Source organism: Gallinula chloropus (genome assembly GCF_964237585.1).
Source record: "Gallinula chloropus genome assembly, chromosome: 1".
NCBI lineage: Eukaryota > Metazoa > Chordata > Aves > Gruiformes > Rallidae > Gallinula > Gallinula chloropus.
The window spans coordinates 204,636,626-204,658,080 of NC_140085.1; the positions used below are offsets into that span (position 1 = coordinate 204,636,626).

Here is a 21,455-nt window from a genome sequence, read left to right on the forward strand (position 1 = left end):
CGGCAGGGGAACAAAAACCAAAGCCATGACACCACCACCACCACCACACACACAAACCCCACAAGCGTCTCTCGCAGCGGCTGTGCCCGCCGGCGCTGCAGCGCTCGCCCGAAGCCGCGGGCGGTTCCGCGGAGCGGCGCGGAACGGGAGAACGCGCTGGCGCTCCCCGCCCGTAGCGGTGCGGGCGGCGGCGACGGGGTGGGGGGGGGAGAGAGGGGGGAAGAGGGAGGGAGGGATGGGATGAGGGGGGGGGGGCGCACGGCGCATGTCCGCCCGCGCCGCGCCGCGCCGCCACTAGACGTTCCCCCCCGCCGCCAAACTCACCACCATCTTCTGCATGTGCAACATTTGCAGCCGGACAGAAACCGCTCCCCGGCGATGGAGACTGCGGGAAAAATCCGGCGCGGCGGGATGGCTTGCTGAAACGGCAGCGGCACCGGGAGAGCGGCGGGGCGCGGGCGGGAGAGAATAGCCAGCTAACGCTACAGCAAAGCCAACCGCGAAAAAACAAAAGAGAAAAAGAAAAATTAAAAAAAAAAAGAAAAAGAAAGGAGGAAACCTCTCTTTTTCTTACCTTTCCCTCTTTTTGCTCTTTTTTTTTTTGTTTGGTTTTTTTTTTTTTTTAATTCTTGATTTTGTTTGTAGCCCCCTCGTCCTCAATGCCTCTCTGAGCAGCATCGAGCGAGCGAGCGGAAGAAGGCGAGACAGAGAGGCAAAAGAGAAGATGAGGATAATTTGCAGACAGCTTGTCTTGTTGTTTTCTGGCTTTTGGGGACTAGCGATGGGAGCTTTTCCTAGCAGCGTGCAAATAGGTAAGCGCTGCATTGGGCTGTGTGCGTGTGTCCAGGGGTTCAATCCTGTGCGAAGTGAGTTGGAAAGGAGGCTTGGAAGGCAGTTTGCAGATTCCTTCTCCGCCACTCATCCCATTTCCCTGCCTTCAGGAAAAATCCGCGTGTATTTGTGTACGTATGGCTCCGTGTGTGTGTGTGTGTGTATCCATACATATCCCTGTGTGTTCGCGTGTGGTAGGGAAGATGCTGGTCTTTTGCGGAACCCGTCCCAGCTCCGGGGTGTATAGGATCAGTAGGGGATGAAGGGGCTCGGGGCTGATGCCCGTGGGCTGCTTCGTCCCCCTCCGGCACCCCCCGCTTTTGCCTGGCTCCCGAAGGGATGGCGAGTTACGGGCACCGGAGGTTGCGGTAGCCGGCAGGGGTGGGGGGTGAAAGGTAGCGCTGCCCTTCTTTCCCTTCTCACAGTTGGAAAGTTTGGGATTTTGTAGGGCTCTCCGTGTGGTCCTGTGCCCCCTCCTCACCCCTTTCCCATTGCCTCCAGCTTCCCTCCTTTCGGACGTGTTTCAGATGGGACGCAGCTATCTGAATTCTTTCCAGCTCAGCTCCATCACTGCATCATTTCTCGTGGACTTGTAAAGATGCTGCTAATAAGGCTGAGCTGCTCCCTGCCTGCACATGTCTGCAGAGGAGCAAAGTTCATTATATTCCTGGTCAGTGCAGATTATCCTGCACTGAGTTGGTATTTTCTCTCTTTCTGGTGGTTTCATTTTTTGGGGGGTGGTGGGTTTTGGTTGGGTTGGTTTTTTTTGTTTAATCCGGAAAGCATCGTTCCCCTTAATCAGCCCACCACTTAATGTAAGAGGCTGTTGAGTAGCTGATTTACCAGTGTGTTCAGTATCAGGGAGATGGAGGCAAAACACTTTCAAAGGTCACTGTAATCATGACAAATCTAGGTATTTATGTATGAAAGGCTGGAAACTGAGAAGTCAGAAAAGAAGCGTGAATGCATCAGGGAGGTTAAAATCGATTGAGGACAGTGATTTAAAGGCAGCGGTTGTGATTACGAATATGATTAGTTCCTTATCCATTAAAGTCTTAGGACTTGCCTTGCTGTGCAGCTTTGGGAGAGACAGTTGCTTAGTGTTGCAAGATAGTAAGTAGCTTACAAATAATTCATCCTCCTTCCTTTGCTTTTTGCTTTTCTTCTGTTTTTTGTAGGTGGTCTCTTCATCAGGAACACAGATCAGGAATATACTGCTTTTCGATTAGCAATTTTTCTTCATAACACCAGCCCCAATGCATCCGAAGCACCTTTTAATTTGGTTCCTCATGTAGACAACATTGAAACAGCTAACAGCTTCGCTGTAACAAATGCCTGTAAGTAAACATGCCATTGATCTGACCACCTTTACGAGTAAATTGCAGTGGAAATAGCAGGAACCCAGGTCATTATCTTGCATTGGAGATACATCAGTAAGTCTGCCTTCAGTGTAGATACCCTTTGCAGAAGAGTGAAAGGGGCAACAGTCCTCATTAGTTCCTAACTGGAGCAAAAACCCCACTCCTGCCTTCTGCTGACTAACCTGATGTGACATTTACTTTAGTGTTATTACTGTAGTTTCTTGCTTCTCGGTTTCTATGGAGATGAATTTTGTTGTTGTAAAAAAAAATTATGAATGTCTCGATCGGTCCGTAAACCCCACAGTTACTCTTGTTCGCTTTGGGTATGGCGTGCCTGGTGTGTATTTGAAAATATATGATGATTATTTGTGCTCACAATTGCTTTTCTCATGGCTGGAAAGGAGATAGGGAAGCAGTGGTGTGCAGGATAATATATCTGAGTTGGTTGACGCTGCAGTTGATCTGGTGATGTCACTTGAGGCAGCCCTGCTCTTATATTCTAGGTTGTAAATGTCTCTTATCATCTCGCAATGCATACATCCTGTGGATATGTCTCTATGCATCCATACATTGGTGCCAAATCAAGTTAGTATCTGATCTACTTGATTTCACAGACCACCTCAACTGGAACAAATACTCACATTCTACTATATATTTTATACACACACACGCGTGCGTGCACACACACACACACGCACACACGCACACACACACACACTCAAGCACATACACCAGGAGAGGAAATCAGAGAAAGAAATGCCCTAACCAAAGGAGGTAATTTTTTTTGTTTGTTTGTTTTTAAAGCAGAGTATAATTAGTTGAACTTCTGACATTTAGAACATGTCAGGGTCTTCAGCCTTGGTTAAAACACATGCTGCGTTCTGCTTAATCTCTGCAAGTGGCAAAGTGTTATTTCTATTTATCTTCATGTATGTCAGGCTTAGAAAAAAGAATTCATGTTATTATATAAGACACTGGGATACCGTGTGGCAAAGCTGAAGACTGTAGTAGCATTACTACTTTGATGTCCGTATTTCAGGATTCTATAGGTTTTCCTCTGTGGCCTTTAAGTTTCCTAATCCCTCCTCTTCATTCAAGAGTGAATTGCCTCTGGAAGTAGATGCCCTAAGCAACATTGCTGAGCGAGTTTAAAATAGAAACATGCTGGAGAAGGTCTTACTCTTCATCGTGCCTTTGAAATAAGTACTACATTTCTCTCCACTTTCTCACAGCCATCTCTGTGGCAGTTTTAAAATATGTAAACGTACGATGTACCACGCAGTTCTGTTGTATAATTTATTGAATGATCATTACATTTATTTTTACAAGTCTTTGGTACTTCCAAGTTTCAGATGACCTTGCCACCTTATTTACCAGGAAAAGCTGCTGAGCTGCCAAAATGGCTCCATTCATTTTATGCAGGAAAGATTGATGTCCCATTAAGTGTGAATTCTATATTAAGCAATGTATTAGTTGTGTTTAGTGTGAAAATCGATATCAAATTGCATGAGGAGAAAACATTTCAAATGGTGCTTTGAAACTGGAAGGAATCAGCTCTATGCAGGTGTAGTTCATTGAGAAGATATTACAATGCATGTCAACTTTTGCAGGCACTGATTATATATTCCATGAAGACAAATGACATGGTAGCTTTTTTAAACTTTCAATTTTTTTTTGTGAAAGAGGACGGGACTAAAATTTTTATGTGTCACAATCAGTAATTTTAGGTGAAGTCAATTATTTTAGATTCTGCCTGCGCATCCACTTGTACCAAATAATTTCTGAGGCTATTGTCACTTTTTGGATTAAGGGTACCACACGGTATTTCCGTTCAAACACAAGTGAATTAATTCTGATTTGCATAAATTTAAACTTGTCTAAAATTGAGCCACTTCTCTTGTGTAACACCAACACTGTAGATTCAAAAAGATTTTGCCCAAAACTTTTCTGTTCGCATCAGATTCTTCTCTGTCATGCCAGCCACCTTAAGTTATGTTTACCTTGCTTTGTTTACAGTGAGGAAAACCTGTCCCCTTGCATTTGCTGTTTTATAGAAAGAACGATTCATAACCTGATCCTTTTGGTTTTTTAAACTGAACCCAGTTATAGTTCCAAAGAGTTTAATGACTCAGAGGTGATGAATCTTTACAGTATGGGGAGGGGAGGACCACAGAGAGAGAGGGGCAAAGTAAGTCTGTATGTTTACATGTGTATATGCTCTTATAATTCTGTACCTGTCTGTAGTAAACAGGCATAATCCTACAGGCCTTATTTACATCTGTAATTCCCACTTAAACCAACATGTATTTTTGCATTAGTCCAGGTTTGGATTTATTTCACGTTTCGGAGTCCTGTGCCAGCAATCCGACTGCTTCTTCTCTTTTAAACATTTTAAAACCAAAGAATATTTTTTAAACAAGAAACCTCCTAATGAAACGTAGGCAAACTGACTGACAACTGAATGAACATACTGCATGTCCCTTAAGCTAAATATGAGCAGAATCCTGCAAAAATCAATTGTCTGATAGCTGGAGGACACCGGCTTCCATGTGATTGAATTTGCTGGCTTGACAGAGGCTTCTAAAGCGCAGATGTGTGAGATTTTCTAACCTAATTAAAGAACCCCCACCATCAGCTCTGAATTAAGTGATTTCGTGGCAATATGAAATGATAACTCTTTGCTGAACCGCTGTGAAACAGTGGCTTTAGATCTTGCTATTTGTGTCGAAATTACTCAGCACCCGTGTCCTCAAATATACAGTACAAAAGCCTTAGAGCTGCTGGACTGAAATGAATATTCATGTGAGTTCAAGCATAAAGCTCTGAGGCATGACCGGTTACCTCTATTTATGTTTCCGTGTGCTGCAGAGGTTACTTGCAAAGAGCCAGGGCCTGGCCCCGTCCATGTGCTAGGAACAGCAAACAGACTATATTTCAAAGGGTAACGGATGACATACCAGTAGGTAACTCACTGCAACATCAAGAAAACTTGGATATTTTTTCCTTTCTTTTCACTGCATAGTAGCACACAGTCAAACGTTTGCCCAGGAGTACTTTTGGTACCGGAATAATTTTGTACATTCGGTTTAATATCTACCTTCTAGTGGTTATCTTAGGCATTTTTGTTGTCTTCAAACAAGCCCAGAACATCAGCCTTTCTGTTCCAAATTGGGAATGCATATGAAACAGGTTACCTACCCAGACAGACTCTGTTGTAAGTTTGCAAAATTGATCCAATCTGTATCAGGTTGGAGATAGCCCCTCATCCTTCCCCCTTCTCATTTGGGTATTTTATTTAAACTCTGTTCATTTCTTTTGCTCTACATCCATTATTCAGAGAATCTCTCTTACTGACAGAGAGAGATTAAATTATTGCAAAACATGAATAGTACAAGATCCTTACTCATCAGAACACAATACACCAGAGCTGAACCATTTGAGTATTGCCATACGTCGCTTTGCACGTTACAAGCAGGAAATTTTGCTCGTGATTGGAAATCTACCTGCAGCTTGATTTCAGATGTTAGAGCAATGCACTGATTTTTGTAGAGGATTTTATGTATTTATTCTTTAGCAAAATAATTTTCTCCACTGTGCACCATGTATATTACATTAGTATATCAGCAACACAGTCAACTTTAAATCTGCTTGCAGGCTTTCGAGAGGTAGCTCTGTAATTTTACAACGAACCATTTGCCTTCCAGCTCGTGTCTTGTGATTATGAATTTCTGTTGAAGTTTCAAAAATCCTTAACGTATAACCAGTCTTGCAGTTCTTGTACAGGACTAGGGTAAATGGGGAAGAAAAGAGAGCAATTGAAGCCTTTCATCAGTGCTTTGTGCTAGAAGTAAAGCCTTTCCCCTAGACTCTGACTTCATAGGTATTCTGAGATTAATATATTCCTAATAAGTGTAATTTGGGGTAAATCAGGCACCTATCATGTTTCATCTTTTGTACAATTCAGTTTTTAAGAGATTTTAATCCCAATAGATACAAAACCTAGAAAAAATTATACCTTTGTTTATTATGTGCCACATGGATCAGAAGAAGAAAGCCCACTGGAATTAAAAACCTTGTATCTTGGAATAACTTTCCTCTTTTTCCAGGAGTTAGTATGTTTGACTTTTATGCCCTCTGGACTAACACAGGGTTGATGACCTGAAATTGGAGGGGCTGATTCTGCCTCACCAGATGAATGCAATTTCTGGATGAGATCCAGTGAGGTCGAAGGCAGCCCTGAGGACAGACAGGGACCTCCCTCATCACCCTGTCCTCTCTACGGGTCTGTCCCTGTGCTTGTCCCAGCTAGTGAGGGAAAGGCAATGTCATTTTGGGGTTAATTTTTCTGCTGAGATATCCCTGAAGGTGAGGAAATAGTCTGAAGTGTAGTATTGCCTTTATATTGCAACTATCTGTCATCTTACAGCAGTTTCATCTTTGATTTGCTAAGCTGCATCATTATGGGATTTTCATTAAATTTGGTTATTAATTCTACTTTATAATTATGACTTAATTTAGCAATAGGACTATGACCTTAGTTTAATAATCAGTGTTATTTAAAACCATGGTGTTCTTTATTTAGAAAGTGAGGTTTCATACAGCTAAACGGTATTTTGCTGTCAAGAGCAGTACAGTATTTCCAGGGATGCAGCTTGGAGTATACTGAGAGTTACCATAAAGGGTACCATACGGTCAGGTTTGAACTGCAAAAGTAAATAGTGTGCCAGTTGGCTAGAAGAATGGATCTGGATTAGATTGTACCCTTCTAAAATAGGATCAATTACAAAAACCCATTTGAAGTGAGTGTTTTGCTTTAATACACAGAGTTCAGCTCAAGCTAGACTCCAGTTATTGAAAACAATTTCTCTTAACATTTCTATTATTAGCACTTGCTGATGGAATCAAAGAATATATAGGTACTTGGTTGTCATTTGCTCTAAGGGGGCTTCTGTATATTTTTAAGATATAAGATACATATTCAAAGAGTTTGATAGCTCTAAATGTGATACTTGTAAATAGCTGTGCAGCAGAGAGAAAACCAACCATCAATAGCTCCAATCCATCAGAGTCTGGATTTAATTTTCAAGGTTATTGCTGGGAAAATAAATGATGGGCCTTTGCTGAAATATAGGCAAGTTTCTTCAGTGAAAATTCAGAACATGCATTTCCCTGGCATGAAATAAGACTTCCGTCCTAGCATGTTGCTGGACTGGCTTAAACTGTAAACTCAAGAGCTTTATTTTAGGCTACAGAAATAATTTAATCTTCATTTCAGAGGATTAATAGCAGCAATTGTGTTCCTTCATTCCTCCTGCAGAAGCCAACACAATGCAGTACTTCTTGTGCAGGACAAAGTACTTAAGCAAGTAAATTAAATTGATTAACTTCAGCTTTATCATTGCAGTCTAAGTTTGTATGCTAGTCAAAATAGCTCATGCATTTCATTTTTAGGTCTTGATTGTTTTGAGACCTGCTTGTTCATGAGAGAGGAAGCCGTCTGCTTTGATTTCTTAATGATTTTAGATCCTACGATGAATTGTGCAAATTCAGATTTTGAGCAGGTGAAGTTCTTTGGGTTTAAATGTGTTGGACCAAATAATCTTTTCTCATACTTCTTATTCCCTAACATATGACTGATTTAAAGGGGATGAAATTTGTTCTATCGCAGAAGTGAAGAACTCTGTATGATTGCACGAGTCAAATTAAAAGGAAAAATTGAAAAATTTGCCCCTTCTCTGGATTTCCATTCCTTTGGGTAGTTGGCTTGAGGTAAGATTTTGGACTAGTATAGCACCAAATCTGCTTGTGCAACTTAGGGGGGCATGCCCATACTGACATTATATGTCAGGACATAAAGTCAAACTAGGTAATTTAGTCATGAGTAAATCCAGAATTGTCCTGAATTTGGGAAAATACATTTGCTCGAGTACCTGATCACAGCATCTTGCTTGAAAATTTAGGTGTTGCTTTACTTTTAGCCATTTCTCAGAGGTTTTGCTATCTTTCTCTATCTAGTTCAGGTTCTTACATAGCTTTTTATTTTTATATTATTTTATTTTTTAAGATCTTACTGGCTTTTAACAATGCTGGTATGGATTCATTTGTTTGTCAGTGGAATTACAGGATGAGTACTCTTAAATATTCTATATCAGCAATGTCGCTTTTCAGGGACTCACATTCAAATGGAGAGGTTATCTTACATTTTGGCACTCTGAGACCTTCTAGTATTTTCCAGAGTGTTCAGTATCACCTACCTTCCCAATAGGAAATACTTACTGCTGAGGACTTTGGAAAATCTGTCCTTGTCTGTGTGGTAACACTCAGGTCAGCTGTCTTGTCTCTTCTTCTTGTGAGGACTTTGTTTATTCCGGGTTCTTTTTCCCATGGTGCTGATGAAACATCCACCTGCCTTGTTCAGATAATTCCAGCTGTTTCTTGGAACCAGAGGATCACATACACATCACGTTTGTCTTGGCAATGCCAGCCCATCCTTCCTCTTTACCGGGTTCCTCAGAAGCTGTTTATAGATGAGCTTTCTTTGGACTCAAGGGGGAATACCTGGATACTTATAAACAGGCTACTGTTCTTGCTGGGTTTGGGGCGGCTATGCTAACATTAACAAATTCCAGTTCAAATATTGTCCCTTGTCCTGCAGTTCTTTCCCTGGGCAGAGCTGTCTGTGCTTTAAGCAGGGGCTCTGCCTGAGCAGGAATTGCAGACTGAAGCCTTTTATACAGAAGGAACAATAGGAATCAGGTTTTCTGCAAAGTGAAAGCTTATTCCTCAGCTTGATTTTTATAAAGGTGTGAAATCGATTAATTCTTGTTACTTAAAAAAAACCCACCCCACAACACTTGTTGAGGGATGGGACGCCTGGCACATAATTGCCTATTTTAAAAGAATGTCATTTCGGCTACTGTTTTGTTGTGTTCTACTGGCTATTTTGGTGGTGCTTTTATAGGCAACCATTGCTCCTGAAAAATGTGGTTTTGTGCAATACCTTTCTATATTCTAATGTCCTGGACAATATGGGCATGACTACAGTTTTTTTTTTTTCTGTAAATACAAATGGAGCACAAGAGCAAAAAATATGCACTGAAAATTTAAACAGCTTATTTATTAGATTTATTGGAAGGAAAGGCTTTAAACACATTTTGAAGACTGATATTAAAATCAGCTTTTAGGTATCCATAACAATTCATCTGTTTCTCACTTGCAGACCCTCTGTGGAATAGACACTGTGCCTTTTCTGCACGTGCACTCTTCCAGCGGCTTTTGTGATATATTTGCATAGTACTTTCTCAATCTCATACAATTTGAACTTCATTCTTATTTGCACATCACCTTTTTGTATAATTCAGGTATGCCCAATGAATACCCATCAAAGAGGTGTTTCAGGAAAAAGTTCACAGGTAGTGAGAGTTAATTGCTGAAAAGAATCAACACTTTTATGCTTTGTTTGCCTCAGTTTTCAAATCCATTTCTAAATGGATGTAGAATTTACATTTTCACACTGTAGTGCAAAAGGCAATGCATTTGTTTGTATTTGAAGTTACTGTGCAAAATCATTAGGAATTATTGTAGGAGATATTCTGGTTTTGTTACTTTCTTTCACAGCTATCTATTATGCTTCATTTCCTTTTGTTAATGTTTTCACTGATACCACCTGGTTGGTTTTTTTCGTTTCAGTGTCAGGGTCAGATCGCTTTCCTCAGTGGGTAAAATGATTTGTGTAATACATATTCAAGGTAGAGGCAGGGGAAAGAGAGAAAATTCCCATAGAGCAAAGAGAGTACAAAATGTACCAAATTTGTCTGTAAAAGCTTCCTGTTCTTCTTTAATATTCCTGAGGTACAGTAGCCGTATTTCACACTACTGGGTGATGTGAGGTATGGGTCTGGATGGTGCTGTGTTCAGGTCTGGAAAATGTTATTGAGTATAAGTGAAAAATACTTCCTAAAGCATGGATACGTTCATGTAAAATTCAGGAGTAAAAAGCTATTATATTTTTAAAAAAGAGCATGCACAGCAGCACACTTAGTCTTTTACTTCCTCACCTAAGCTGATGGGGGAAAGAGGATCAAAACTTCACAGACCCACAGTCCCATCAGAGTTGTGTGGGACCTTATAGTAATGATTTCCTCTAGGTTTACTCTGTGGATTTGTCCTGGAGGGGCTTGCTAATGAAGGCCTTCTGCCTTGGTCATTTCCATCTGTTTAATCTGAGAAGAGTGTTTAAGAACGGACTTTTCAAAAACACTGCCGCTGGGAGGATCATTTCCTTTGAAAATCAATAGTCATGTGCTCCTGACTGACTGAAGGGTTTTTTTCCTTTCTACTCCAAGTAGAAAGCCCAAGCCAGGTAAAAAGCTGGCTCTTGGGGGTCTAGCTGTTTGTGTGGCCTCTGGTTGAGAGGATTTTTTTCCTTTCTTAGGTTCATTTTTTTTTTAAAGTCGGTATCTTTCTTCAGTGCTTCTCTAGAGTGGTAAAAGCAATGGGGTAATACTTTAAAGTGAAAGATGATTATATAGAAACATGAGTATATAGATTTCCAGGGGAAATCATGCTTGACCTGTTTGATAGCCTTCTATAATGGCATGATTGGCTGTGTGGGTGTGAGGAAGCAGTAGATGTTGTCTATCTTGACTTCAGCAAGGCTTTTAACAGTCTTCTCTCACAATATCCTTCTAAGCAAACTTGGGAAGTGTGGGTTGGATGAATGGACAGTGAGGTGGGCTGAGAACTGGCTGAGTTTAGCCCAGAGGGTTGTGGTAAGGGGCACAGAGTCCAGTTGGAGGCCTGTAGCCAGTGGTGACTAAGGGTCAGTGCTTGGTCCAGTCTTATTGAGCATATTCACCAATGACCGGTACGAGGGAACAGAGTTTACCATCAGCAGATTTGCTGATGAAGGAAAACTGGGACAAGTGGCTGACAGGCCAGCCAGAAGGCTGTGCTGCCATTCAGAGAGGTCTGGAAAGACCAGAGAACTGAGGAAAGAGGAATCTAAGGGAACTCGATAAGGGCAAGAGTAGGTTCCTGCACCTAGGGAAGAGCAGCCCCATGAACCAGTATAGGTTAGGGCTGACTTGCTGGGAAGCAGTGCTGCAGTAAAGGACCTGGGAGTCCTGGTGGACAACAAACTCTCCATGAGCCAGCAATGTGTCCCTCTGGCCAGTAATAGATTCAATTGTATCCTGGGGTGCATTAAGAAAACCATGGCCAGCAGGTTGAGGGAGGTTCTCCTCCCCCTCTGCTCTGCCAGCAGGTCAAGGGAGATTATCCTCCCCCTTTACTCTGCCCTGGTGAGGCTACATTTGAAGTTCTGTGTCCAATTTTGGGCTCCCAAGTTCACGGCAGACTATAGAGAGTCCAGAGGAGGGCTACAAAATGACGTGGGGACTGGAGCATCTCTTATGAGGAAAGGCTGAGAGACCTGGGTTTGTTTAGCCTGGAGAAGGCAGAGGGGATCTGATCAACACTTACAAATTCCTCAAGGGTGGATGTTAAGAGAATGGGACCAGACTCTTTTCAGTGGTGTCCAGTGACAGTAGAAGGTTCAATGGGCACAAACTGGAACATTTCTCAACATGAGAAAAAACTTCTTTACTGTGAAGGTGACAGAGCCATGGACCAGGCTGTCCAGAGAGGTTGTGGAATCTCCTTCTCTGGAGATATTCAAAACCTGCCTGGATGTAATCCTGTGCAACCTGCTGTAGATGATGCTGCTTTAGCAGAAGGATTGGACTAGATGATTTCCAGAGGTCCCTTCCAACCCTTTTCCTGTCATTCTGTGAATCTGTGAATTGGACTTGCTGTCTGGAGGCACTAAGAAATGTCCAAGCAAAAGTGCACAAGGGGACATTGGTGTATTTTGAGGACATACTTCTGCATCTGTTTCAGGTTTACATATGCCCCATGAAAGTGTCTGGCTGACAGGTCAGGAGCAGTGCCATAAGTAAGGGAGCTGTGTTACAAATCCTTATGTATGATACAGAATAGATGTGAAAGCAGTCTGGCAGATGAAATGATGTCTAATGGCTATGAACATCAGTGCTTCAAAGAAGAAAACATAAAGAGGGTTACCAAAATAAATGGGAGAGTGGACAGCATGTAATAGTGTTCACCAATTACTGTGTTTCAAGGCTGGATGGGACCATTTTGATCACCCATTCTGACCAGAGATCTGACAGTCAGCCAGCCTCAATTAATTTTGCTATCAAACCCATAATTCTTTACTTGTTGGCTATCTGCTTTTTCTAAATAAATTCATTGTTGAATTAATGACTGAAAGAATTGTAAGTAAATGTACATGTCATCAACACATGATTTGAACATGCCACTTGCTGTCTTTGTCTATGTTGAATGTAAGAGTCATACAGAGTAGGCAAGCAGAAAAAAATAAATAATAATTGCCTACTGGATTTGTTGTTGGCCTTTCATTTAGAGCTACCATAAGCAGCATGATTTGCATCCAGTCATCACAGCTCCCTGAGGTTTGTTCTGGCAGCTTGGTACCGTGTCTTGCCTGTGCAGAAGGGCAGTGTGGGACACCCTTAGTAGCAAGGCTTATGCCACGGCAGGACACCTAAGGACCTACTGGGGACTATTTCAACTTCCCTTGAAAAATGATTGCAGTGGACACAAACAGGGGGCTGTTTTCCTCTCCTGAGGAAGAACATCTTCTAACCCCACAGCAGGGAGTATAGCTTGAAGCAATAGCAATATAAGCCTGGTAAATATGTTCAAAGCCCATATGGTCTGTTTTTGCTAGCAAATGTAGGGTAACCCCTGTTATTTGTATTCCCATATTCGTCTACCTACAAATATAACTTAATAGTCATGTATGTTACATATATTTCACTTCCTATGAGCCATGGAGGATGTGAATCTATTATTGCTTTCACCTGGAGGATTTGGGCTGTTAGCTTACAATACCAAGAGTTATCAATTTAGCTTTGGAAGTCCCTGGTTTCATCTGCTTTGTCTGTCAGAGGAGATGGCAGCCCAAACACAAACATGATGATGAATGAGATTTAATGCACAGGAATATTTGCAGAAAGCAAAAGCCTGAATAAAGAAATACAAGAAGCATTCCCATAGCTGTCTTTGATGATCTTTTTTGCTGTTCTGAATAGAAAATGTATATGGAAGGAGGAAAAAAAAGGACAAACCTTTTATTTTCTTATACCACAAGTCATTAAAACAGGGAGAAAGACTAACAGGAGACCTTAGCAATTAATTATGGTATACTAATAGCTGTACTTGCGGCGTCCTGTTTACCACCATTTCATCCGTTAAATGGTTTGCTTAAATGATTTATTATACAGTTATTATTAAAATCAGCTGGAAAATGACAAGGTGTTTTTAGATAACTAACTTAGAAAAAGAACAGGCACGGTTAATGTCTGTGTTAATGTGCAGTGTATAATTGGTGAGGTTAGGCCAGGCGTCGTGTGCAGTGATTTGAGCCCAGGCAGGAGGTGGATCTGCCCCTGTCCTTTGGGGACCCTTGTGGGCTCAGAAGCGACATATTTCTTAGAGCAAGGAGTCAAACAAGATTGAGACTTCGCACCCGAAGTTGCCCTTTGCCCTCCGTTCAACTTCAGTTGGGTGAGAGAAGGGGTTCAAGATAAGCAGGAGCATTATTCAGTGTTGGGATAAAGGTTTCTGAGAGCAGATGATGGACTGATGTGCAGTGCTGCTCGCTGTGTGGGGCATTCTCTGCTTCTGAAGACAGAGCAGGAAGGTGTGGCTGATGCTGCGAGCTGACATGACTTTGAAAAACTTTTAAGGTCAACATGTGGTTGTGCCAAGCAGAAAACAGTACAGAGGGGGAAGTAACCAATAGTCCATGTGCCCAGTGGCATACAATAGGAGTTAACAGACATGGAAGACTGTAAGACTAAAAAATACTCTTCAAAGACTCAGAGGTAGAATTCTGTTCTCTCCTGTCAGCCATCCTCCTCTCCCTCTGTGCTTTTCATAGTTACGTCTCCCATTGTTTCACAATGAAATGGGAACAGTCTGCAAGAAGCACCTCCAGTGGAAATGGTGCTTCCCAAGCTCTGCAGCGCTGGAGGAGCGCTCCTGGACCACAGGCAGTGGCCAGCATCCCAGGCATGTCACCCATCTCCATCCTGCCTCAAGCCGCTACAGCTTCTGGATTCAGCAGGTGTTACTACCTCCTGTAACATATCGATTACAAATAGCCACCAGCTTAACCACTGCAGGGAAAGGAAGGGAAGGGATAGAGCATAAAACATTTGTTTCTTGGTTATGAGCAGAAAAGACACTGTATCCTTATACAACCTCAGGAAAACCGTGCCTGTTTCAGTCTCTGTGCTACTCCCCGCAACCTGCCATAGACTCCATCATGGTCAATACTTTAATATTTTAAGGGAGTGAATGGAAGGAGGGAGTGGTGGAGTTGTACCACAAAAGACAGTTTATACAGATGAATTGGATTGCTTTCCTCCATTCTTCTCTGGGCCTCTGACAGATGTTGGACTCCTGTATTTTTATTTCCTGGTGAAAGCCCCAGAAAGCCCATCATTCTTTCAGTTACTGTTTATGATGGGAATCTTTTGCACTTCAGTACAGCTGGCAGGCACCAGAGCTTCACACCTTAATCACATTTTCTTTGTCAGCCTTTCACATACTATGCTAAATGGGAGACTAGCAGAAAATCCTTTGAGCAATTACAATAATAGGATAATAATAATTATTGCAGTTCCCTGCTCTTATATAGTGTCTGTGAGATTAAAGTGAGATTCAGCATAAAATTACCCCTTTTGAAAAGGTGTGGATATCCCCTGCCAGTGGCATTGCCTTGGGAAACTGTTCTCCATGCCCTCACCTTCTTGCTCCCTTAGGCTTGGTATGGTCAAGCAAGGCTGCAACCTTCCTGTTCACATCTTGAGCAACTGATGGCACAAATAAAGTCATTAACGAGAACCTGAATGAGGGGAATCAGCAGTGTGGAGGAGGTTTTTTTCCCTGCATGTGACTAGAAAACCCATGAGAATGTTAAAGGGTAAAGTCTGTCCAGTTCAGAGGCATTTTCCTTTCTTGACTGCACATGATGTAGATCATAGGAGTGTCAGTGAGAGTTAAATGTGTGCAAACAAAAATGTAACACAAGGGTGTAGCTTTAAGTCTGTTGGTTTCTTAAGCTATGTATTAAGATACTTAAGGAAGGTACTTACACTACCTTCCAATCTGGTCCTGTCTGTAAATGTGTTGTCTGCAAACTGTTGGATTATTGGTACGGTGAGATAGCAGGTTCTATCTACTGAAATAAAATCCGTTGGGGCCTTTTCCTGGCCCAAAAAAAATGTGTTTCACACTTAATTAAAATTAAGACGTTCAACGTCAATCTTTCCAAATGTTATACCTATTGTTAGTGCTGTGATGATAAGTTCCTTAAGGATGTATGTGACCATAATAAGCTGGTGCCATAGTTTTTTCACTGAGACAAAAATAGCGAAGTGATTTAAAATCCTAGATATTTTTTTTTAGTGGTGCTGCCTGTAACTTTCCGTGTTAAGAATATAGAACAACTCCAGCATTTCGTGGGAGTCTGCCCCTTTTTCTCACTTGTCACAGTAGGTCCAAACAGAGATGGAAGCATCCAAAACCATCAGAAGATGGTAACGCAGCAGACTATCTCCCTGCATCTGTGACATGGGTGACTGAAGAAGCTTTGTTCATCACCTCGGTTGATGTGCCTGTCCTGATGCTTGACTTCAAGAGAGCAAATAATGGCTCAGACTTCCTAAAATCCGTGGTGTGCCACAATTCTGTCATCATGTACAACCAGTTGTAACCTATGGTAGATCTCCATGGAGGCCAGCCTGGATGTGACCATTCCCAGTATCCTTACTGGGTGAAATGCCTTTATCTGCAGCCAGTCATTCCTCATGCAAGAAGACAAACCTCAGAGGGTTTACTGTAATACTTATCACTCTTTTCTGTGGTCATCTTGACCAGCCCAATATGCTTTGGTTCCTGATGTCTGGATTCAGTCCCCTGAAAGTGGTAACACTTCACAGTTGTCCCAAAATACTGCAGGCAGAGGTTTGATGGAATTATGTTTCAGCCACTCCACCATCTACCTTGGTAATTCCAACTCTGGCTGTGCTGAGGGCATGAGGAGTAAACAGATGATGGCTGACAGTCCTCACCTTCCTAGGGCCTTTTTGTCCTACATCTACAGCCCACCCAGGAGAGCTCCTACCCAGAAAGGGCACTGATCTTTGCTCCCTTTTGCCAAATGAGGAAAACATGGGTGAGACTTACATTCTTGTCCTTTGGGAAGCTCCTGTACATATTTATGACTTATGTCTTGCCCTGGCTTTTTCACACATATCTGCAAGAGAATTTGAGCAACAGTTTAATTTCTGGAGCTCAAACGTTTTAATTCCTGGGATTGCTACAAATTATGCACTTGGTTGACATTTCCACCAAGAAGGGAAGATTGGGATGATAGGGACAGGTCACGGAGGCTGCGCTACAGCATGTAGAGGTGGTGTCTTAGGTTGAGCTGTAGAGTCAGAAATATGTGAAAACAAACATCTTTCTTCCATGTGTGTGTAAAGAAAGCTTAACAAAACATTTAAATACCTTTAAAACTCTGTATTTTGGCTTCACATTAGACAAATGTAATCATTTATGAGATGCTTTCCAGGAGAGATTTTAAGAGACTTGATGTATCGCACATCCTGGCAGGGCAAATGCCACTACTCCATTGGAAACACGGGTGGGAGTTAACGTACTTGAACCAAGTTTTCATTTCTGGTTGAAACTGTTGCCCAGAAGTCTGTGTAAATGTGTACAGCTAACAGAGACCTGTCCTTCTGTATGTGTTTTTAGATTTCTTTCAGCTAATTCAGTGATTGAAATCCTAAATCTAGCACTTGGGCAGCTTTTGGATTTATGACAGTCCCTGAAGGACTTTGACTTACAGTTATTCATATAGGTAGTTTTTAAAATTTATGACAGAAATAATAACTCTGTGATAATATTCGTCCTATAGCTTATGTAGAGCACCGTGTGTGAGAACAAAAAAAAATGAGCAGCAGGAAATTCCTGGGGCGAAGCTTTGACTCAGTGCTCTGCTGTCCCTCACAGGGTGTGGAGGCCAGAGACATTTCAGAGACTTTAGATACTTCTCAGAATTTTCAGAAGTGTAAAATAGAAGTGAAATTTGGCCCAGAGCAGCAACTGGTATATGTAACTGTATTTTAGATGCTCTGCTTATTTCTTTCCACTTAATTATTGTTTTCTGCTCTTCAGGGATGTGGGTGTGCACTGTAGAAGCATTTAACAGGTCATCTCTGTCCCACTGCACATCCTCACAGGATGATGGTGACCTTCAGCAGTTTGTTCTGCCCCTCTTGCTGCTCTGTTGTCAGCCAAGGTATTTCCCAGAGCATGCTCTGGGTCTTGAAAGGTTACAGCAGATCTCAAGGGTCTAGGCAGTAACTAGGGCATCCTGGAAAAATGAGACTGGACAGCTGGAGACGAGCAGAGTCATCTCAACCGCCTCATATGGTGTTGCCCTGCCTGCTCCCTTCCTCTGTGACCGTCACATTCACCAAGCTTTATGAGGGGAACTTAACAGTACTGTTTAATCTATTGATACCAGGATGATTTGGGTTTTGTTTGAGGATTTTTGGCGTACCCGCAATCTGTGTTTTCCATATTCCTGTGATTATCTACTGGAAGTGTGATTTCTTCCAGTACCTGGGAATGGGGAGAAGTATTTCCTGGGAGGAAGTGGGAAATGAAAACCAGGTCTCTTCTGCACCTGTCCTGAGGGGGAACAGAAATTAATTGAGGCTGAGGTCATGTTTTCACTGGAAATGTGTGAAAAATGAAACTTTTCCAAGAAACAAACTTTGGTGTAAACCTGTGACACCAAAGGGCTTTCTCATAAGGGGAAGGGCTGCCATAGTTACCAGGGTTTGTTTTAATTTGTGACTAGGGAAATCTTTGTTCAGATAGACAAAGTGTGACTTGAAGGAAGCCCTTCTGTAGTGGGGCAGAAAATGTCTTTAAAATACTGTTGTTCTAACATTTGTGCCTATGTAAGAAGAGGGTTAGTGATGTGATCAGGTGTTAGCGTGTTGACTGGTTTTCAGATAAGGATCATGGCTTTGCTTTCTTGCTGTTTGTTATTGTTTCTTGTTTTGTTTCGGTTTCTCTCACACATAAACCCAAGACCTCAAATATAAATTCTACAAATCTTAAAAATGTAAAACTCCAAAGTGGGTGAAGATGGGCACAGATGGTGCTTTCCACTTCAGCAAGGCATACCAAGGTGGCTGTTGTGTTGGATTAATGCTGTTTCATGGGCCATTAACAACCTGCGGAGCTGCTGCCACCTCACTGTCACCCTGAAAATGTGGCAGTGCTCCTGTTCAGGGCGTGTGGCATCCCTCGCTGCAGGGTGCCAGTGTCCCCACCACCACCATCCCAGCCCAGCTTGGCCGCAGGAAGGGACTTGCACCACCCTGGGTAACAGACAGGACTGCTTTTAGGATGGGGACAGGGTTGAGCTGGCAGGTTGAGCCACGGGAGGGCTGCAGCTGTTTGAGAACATTGGAGCAAACTTGCATTAAGCACAAGGACATGCCGCTGCTGCCCATGCTGAGCAGTGCCCACCTCTGGCTGGCCACAGGGGCTGGGGTCCAGACGAGTTGCTGCCTGGTGCCTGGACACCCGTGTCCGGGCAGGGGAGGGGGTTGAGCAGCCAGCCTGGAGAGGACATCAGCTGTTCTTCCATAGAGGTAGGAGCCTATAAACACTGATTATCAGCCTCGGGCTTACTGCAGTGAGCACTGTCATTAAAAGCTCAATTACAACCCCTAAGGTGAATATAAGTGACTCCAAAAATAGTTGCTTTCAGAGGGAAACTTTTAGACCTTTTAATAAGCAAAACAGCTAGTGCTTGTTTGTATGCTTTGAAATTATGTGGGGATTTTTTCTTGCTCCTTAGGGTTAATACACTGTGATCATGTCGTAAGAGCATGTCTGCTAAGTGTTTCTAGCAAGCCTTCTTGAAATGCTGCCAGAAGACCTGGAGAGCTGCATACCTTGTTTTTAACACAGAGCGACAGCTTTGCATCACACATCGTGCCACTGCATAGCCGGGACTGTAAATACCGAATTTTAATTATCAAGTGTATTTATAATTCATTATTAGGAGATAGACAAATAGACTGGGCTGGCTTTGTGGTGCAAGAAAGACAAATGGAAGATGATGCGTAGATAATAGATGCTGGAGTAAGATGTGTGGAATTTTTCTTTTCTCCATTTTGCTTTGCTGCAGTTATTGTGCTTGAGCTCTCAAAGTTGTTCCAGGAAGAGGGACTGGAAATAGGACAAATGTACATCCATCACAAATGTTCAGAATTGTGAAACTGAGCCTGAAGTACAATGTGAACTGCTGAACACAAAACCTGAAGGAACAGCTATAACGTTTTCTTATATTCTGGGGCAAATACCTCTCTAGTTATTTTAATGGCTCCCATTTAAACTTTGTGTGTATTGAACAATATATTTCTTAACCATGTCCTTTCCAGTTGTTCTTGAATATAAAAGTTTACTTGACTTGATGCTAAATATTACAGAAACTGAGCTGCTTATCAATTTGGGTGGTATGATAGATGATATGTCATTGATTTAATGACATAAAACCTTGCTTAGGTAATGAACTTTTCAGTCTTTCTCTTGTAAACATGTAATTATCTACTTCAACAATTCTTTTTCAGGATAAATTAAAAGTAGCATGTGAGAACTGTAATGTATATACAATATATCACATACTCAGCTGTAACGTGAGCAGAGTATGCTATTGCCTAACCATCAGGCTGGCTTCAGAGGAGTAATCAGATGTATGAAAATGATGAGTTCCTAATTCGGTACCATCGGAGATAATTATTATAACTGGGAATGCTTTTAACCTAAAGGTGAATAAATTGCACCTGTACAATATATATGTCCATAGTTTGAAATACCAGTTTAAATGAGAGGTGTAGTGAGACATAGAAAATGGAAATTTTCAGTTTGTTCCTGATGTCATTTTATTCTTGTCAAGGTGTCTTTTAATACAACGTCAAATTTATATTGTGTAGGCTTAGTTGGAGACGTTTTAGTGGGCTTCTACATGTGGTGGTTCTCTGACTGTCTGGACCAGGTCTTGACCAGAAGGCGCCTTGGCCTCACCAGACTGTGCCTGGGCATTGAGAGGGTCTAAGAGAGCATGAACCTTTGTGGGGGAGTTTAAATACACACACACACACACACACACACACACACACACACACACACACACACACACTGGTTTGTTTTACTTAATCTACATCACTGTACACACTTACTCTACACTGTAGATGGGAACATAATTCATGAATGGGAAGGGGCATTTTTGCATGGAAAAGGTTCTTGTCATTTTAAATAGTCAAAGCCATAAGATACCTGGTTCCTAGTGGAAGCTGGACACCCTATTGCCTACTGTGAACACAGCTGCCTATAGAATGATGTTCAGAAGCTTTGCTTAGTCTTTTCCTTACAGCTGATGCTTCCCCCCCTGCCTCCACTTCCCAACCCCCCACCCCTCCCAGATGAGAAAGAAAAAAAAAGCAAAAGAAGCTTTTGGCTTCCTCAGTGTCTTTCAGCTGGGAATTTCAGATGTCAGATTGCCCATTAATTTCCTGAATGTTTCATGATTTATGTGGAATACGTAAAGATTATTTCAGTTGCTGTTCAGATACCTTTGATTTCTGTGTGCTGTAATGGGTCAGGAGAACTGAGCAGAGAAGAGATCCGGAGCAAGGCTGGTGTCCTCCATCACGGGTGGTCCGTGTAGGCAGTGGGAAGAGGAAAGTCTCTAATTCTTAACACCAGGCAAAGTTCAGCAGTTAGAGTCCGTGAGGAGAGCCCCCCATCGCTGCTGCCACAGAGAACAGAAATGATCTGGGCGATTTTCTACTGATCAGGCATTTGGGACGTGATTTCCAGCAGTGGTGTTCCGAGGACACCCACTGCTCCAGCAGCCGGAAAGCTAATGGAAGATGCTGTTGCTCACTTTTCTAAAAAATAGGGCTCAATTTTTCTCCTGATTGAGTCACTGTATGTCAAAGGTAGTTTATTTTGTCTGGAGAAAAAAGTCAGAAGGATTTCTGCTGGAGCATATACGTGGCTTCACCCAATTACAGTTTCAGTAATTACGTGAAGTGACTTTAACTATCAACTTCTGTT

At 42.2% G+C, this 21,455-nt stretch overlaps 1 protein-coding gene across 3 annotated transcripts in view; it reads left to right on the forward strand.

Moving 5' to 3' along the window:
• Nucleotides 1-724: 724 nt before the first annotated feature.
• Nucleotides 725-21,455, forward strand: part of GRIA4 (glutamate ionotropic receptor AMPA type subunit 4) — a gene marked incomplete at both ends in the record, with an annotated part of 229,645 nt that continues 208,914 nt past the window's right edge. For all 3 annotated transcript variants that reach the window (XM_084274676.1, XM_084274675.1, XM_084274677.1), the window contains 2 exons: nt 725-812; nt 2,010-2,168. In XM_084274676.1, the coding sequence (XP_084130802.1) occupies nt 725-812; nt 2,010-2,168 (247 nt within the window). The remainder of the gene's footprint in view (nt 813-2,009; nt 2,169-21,455) is intronic.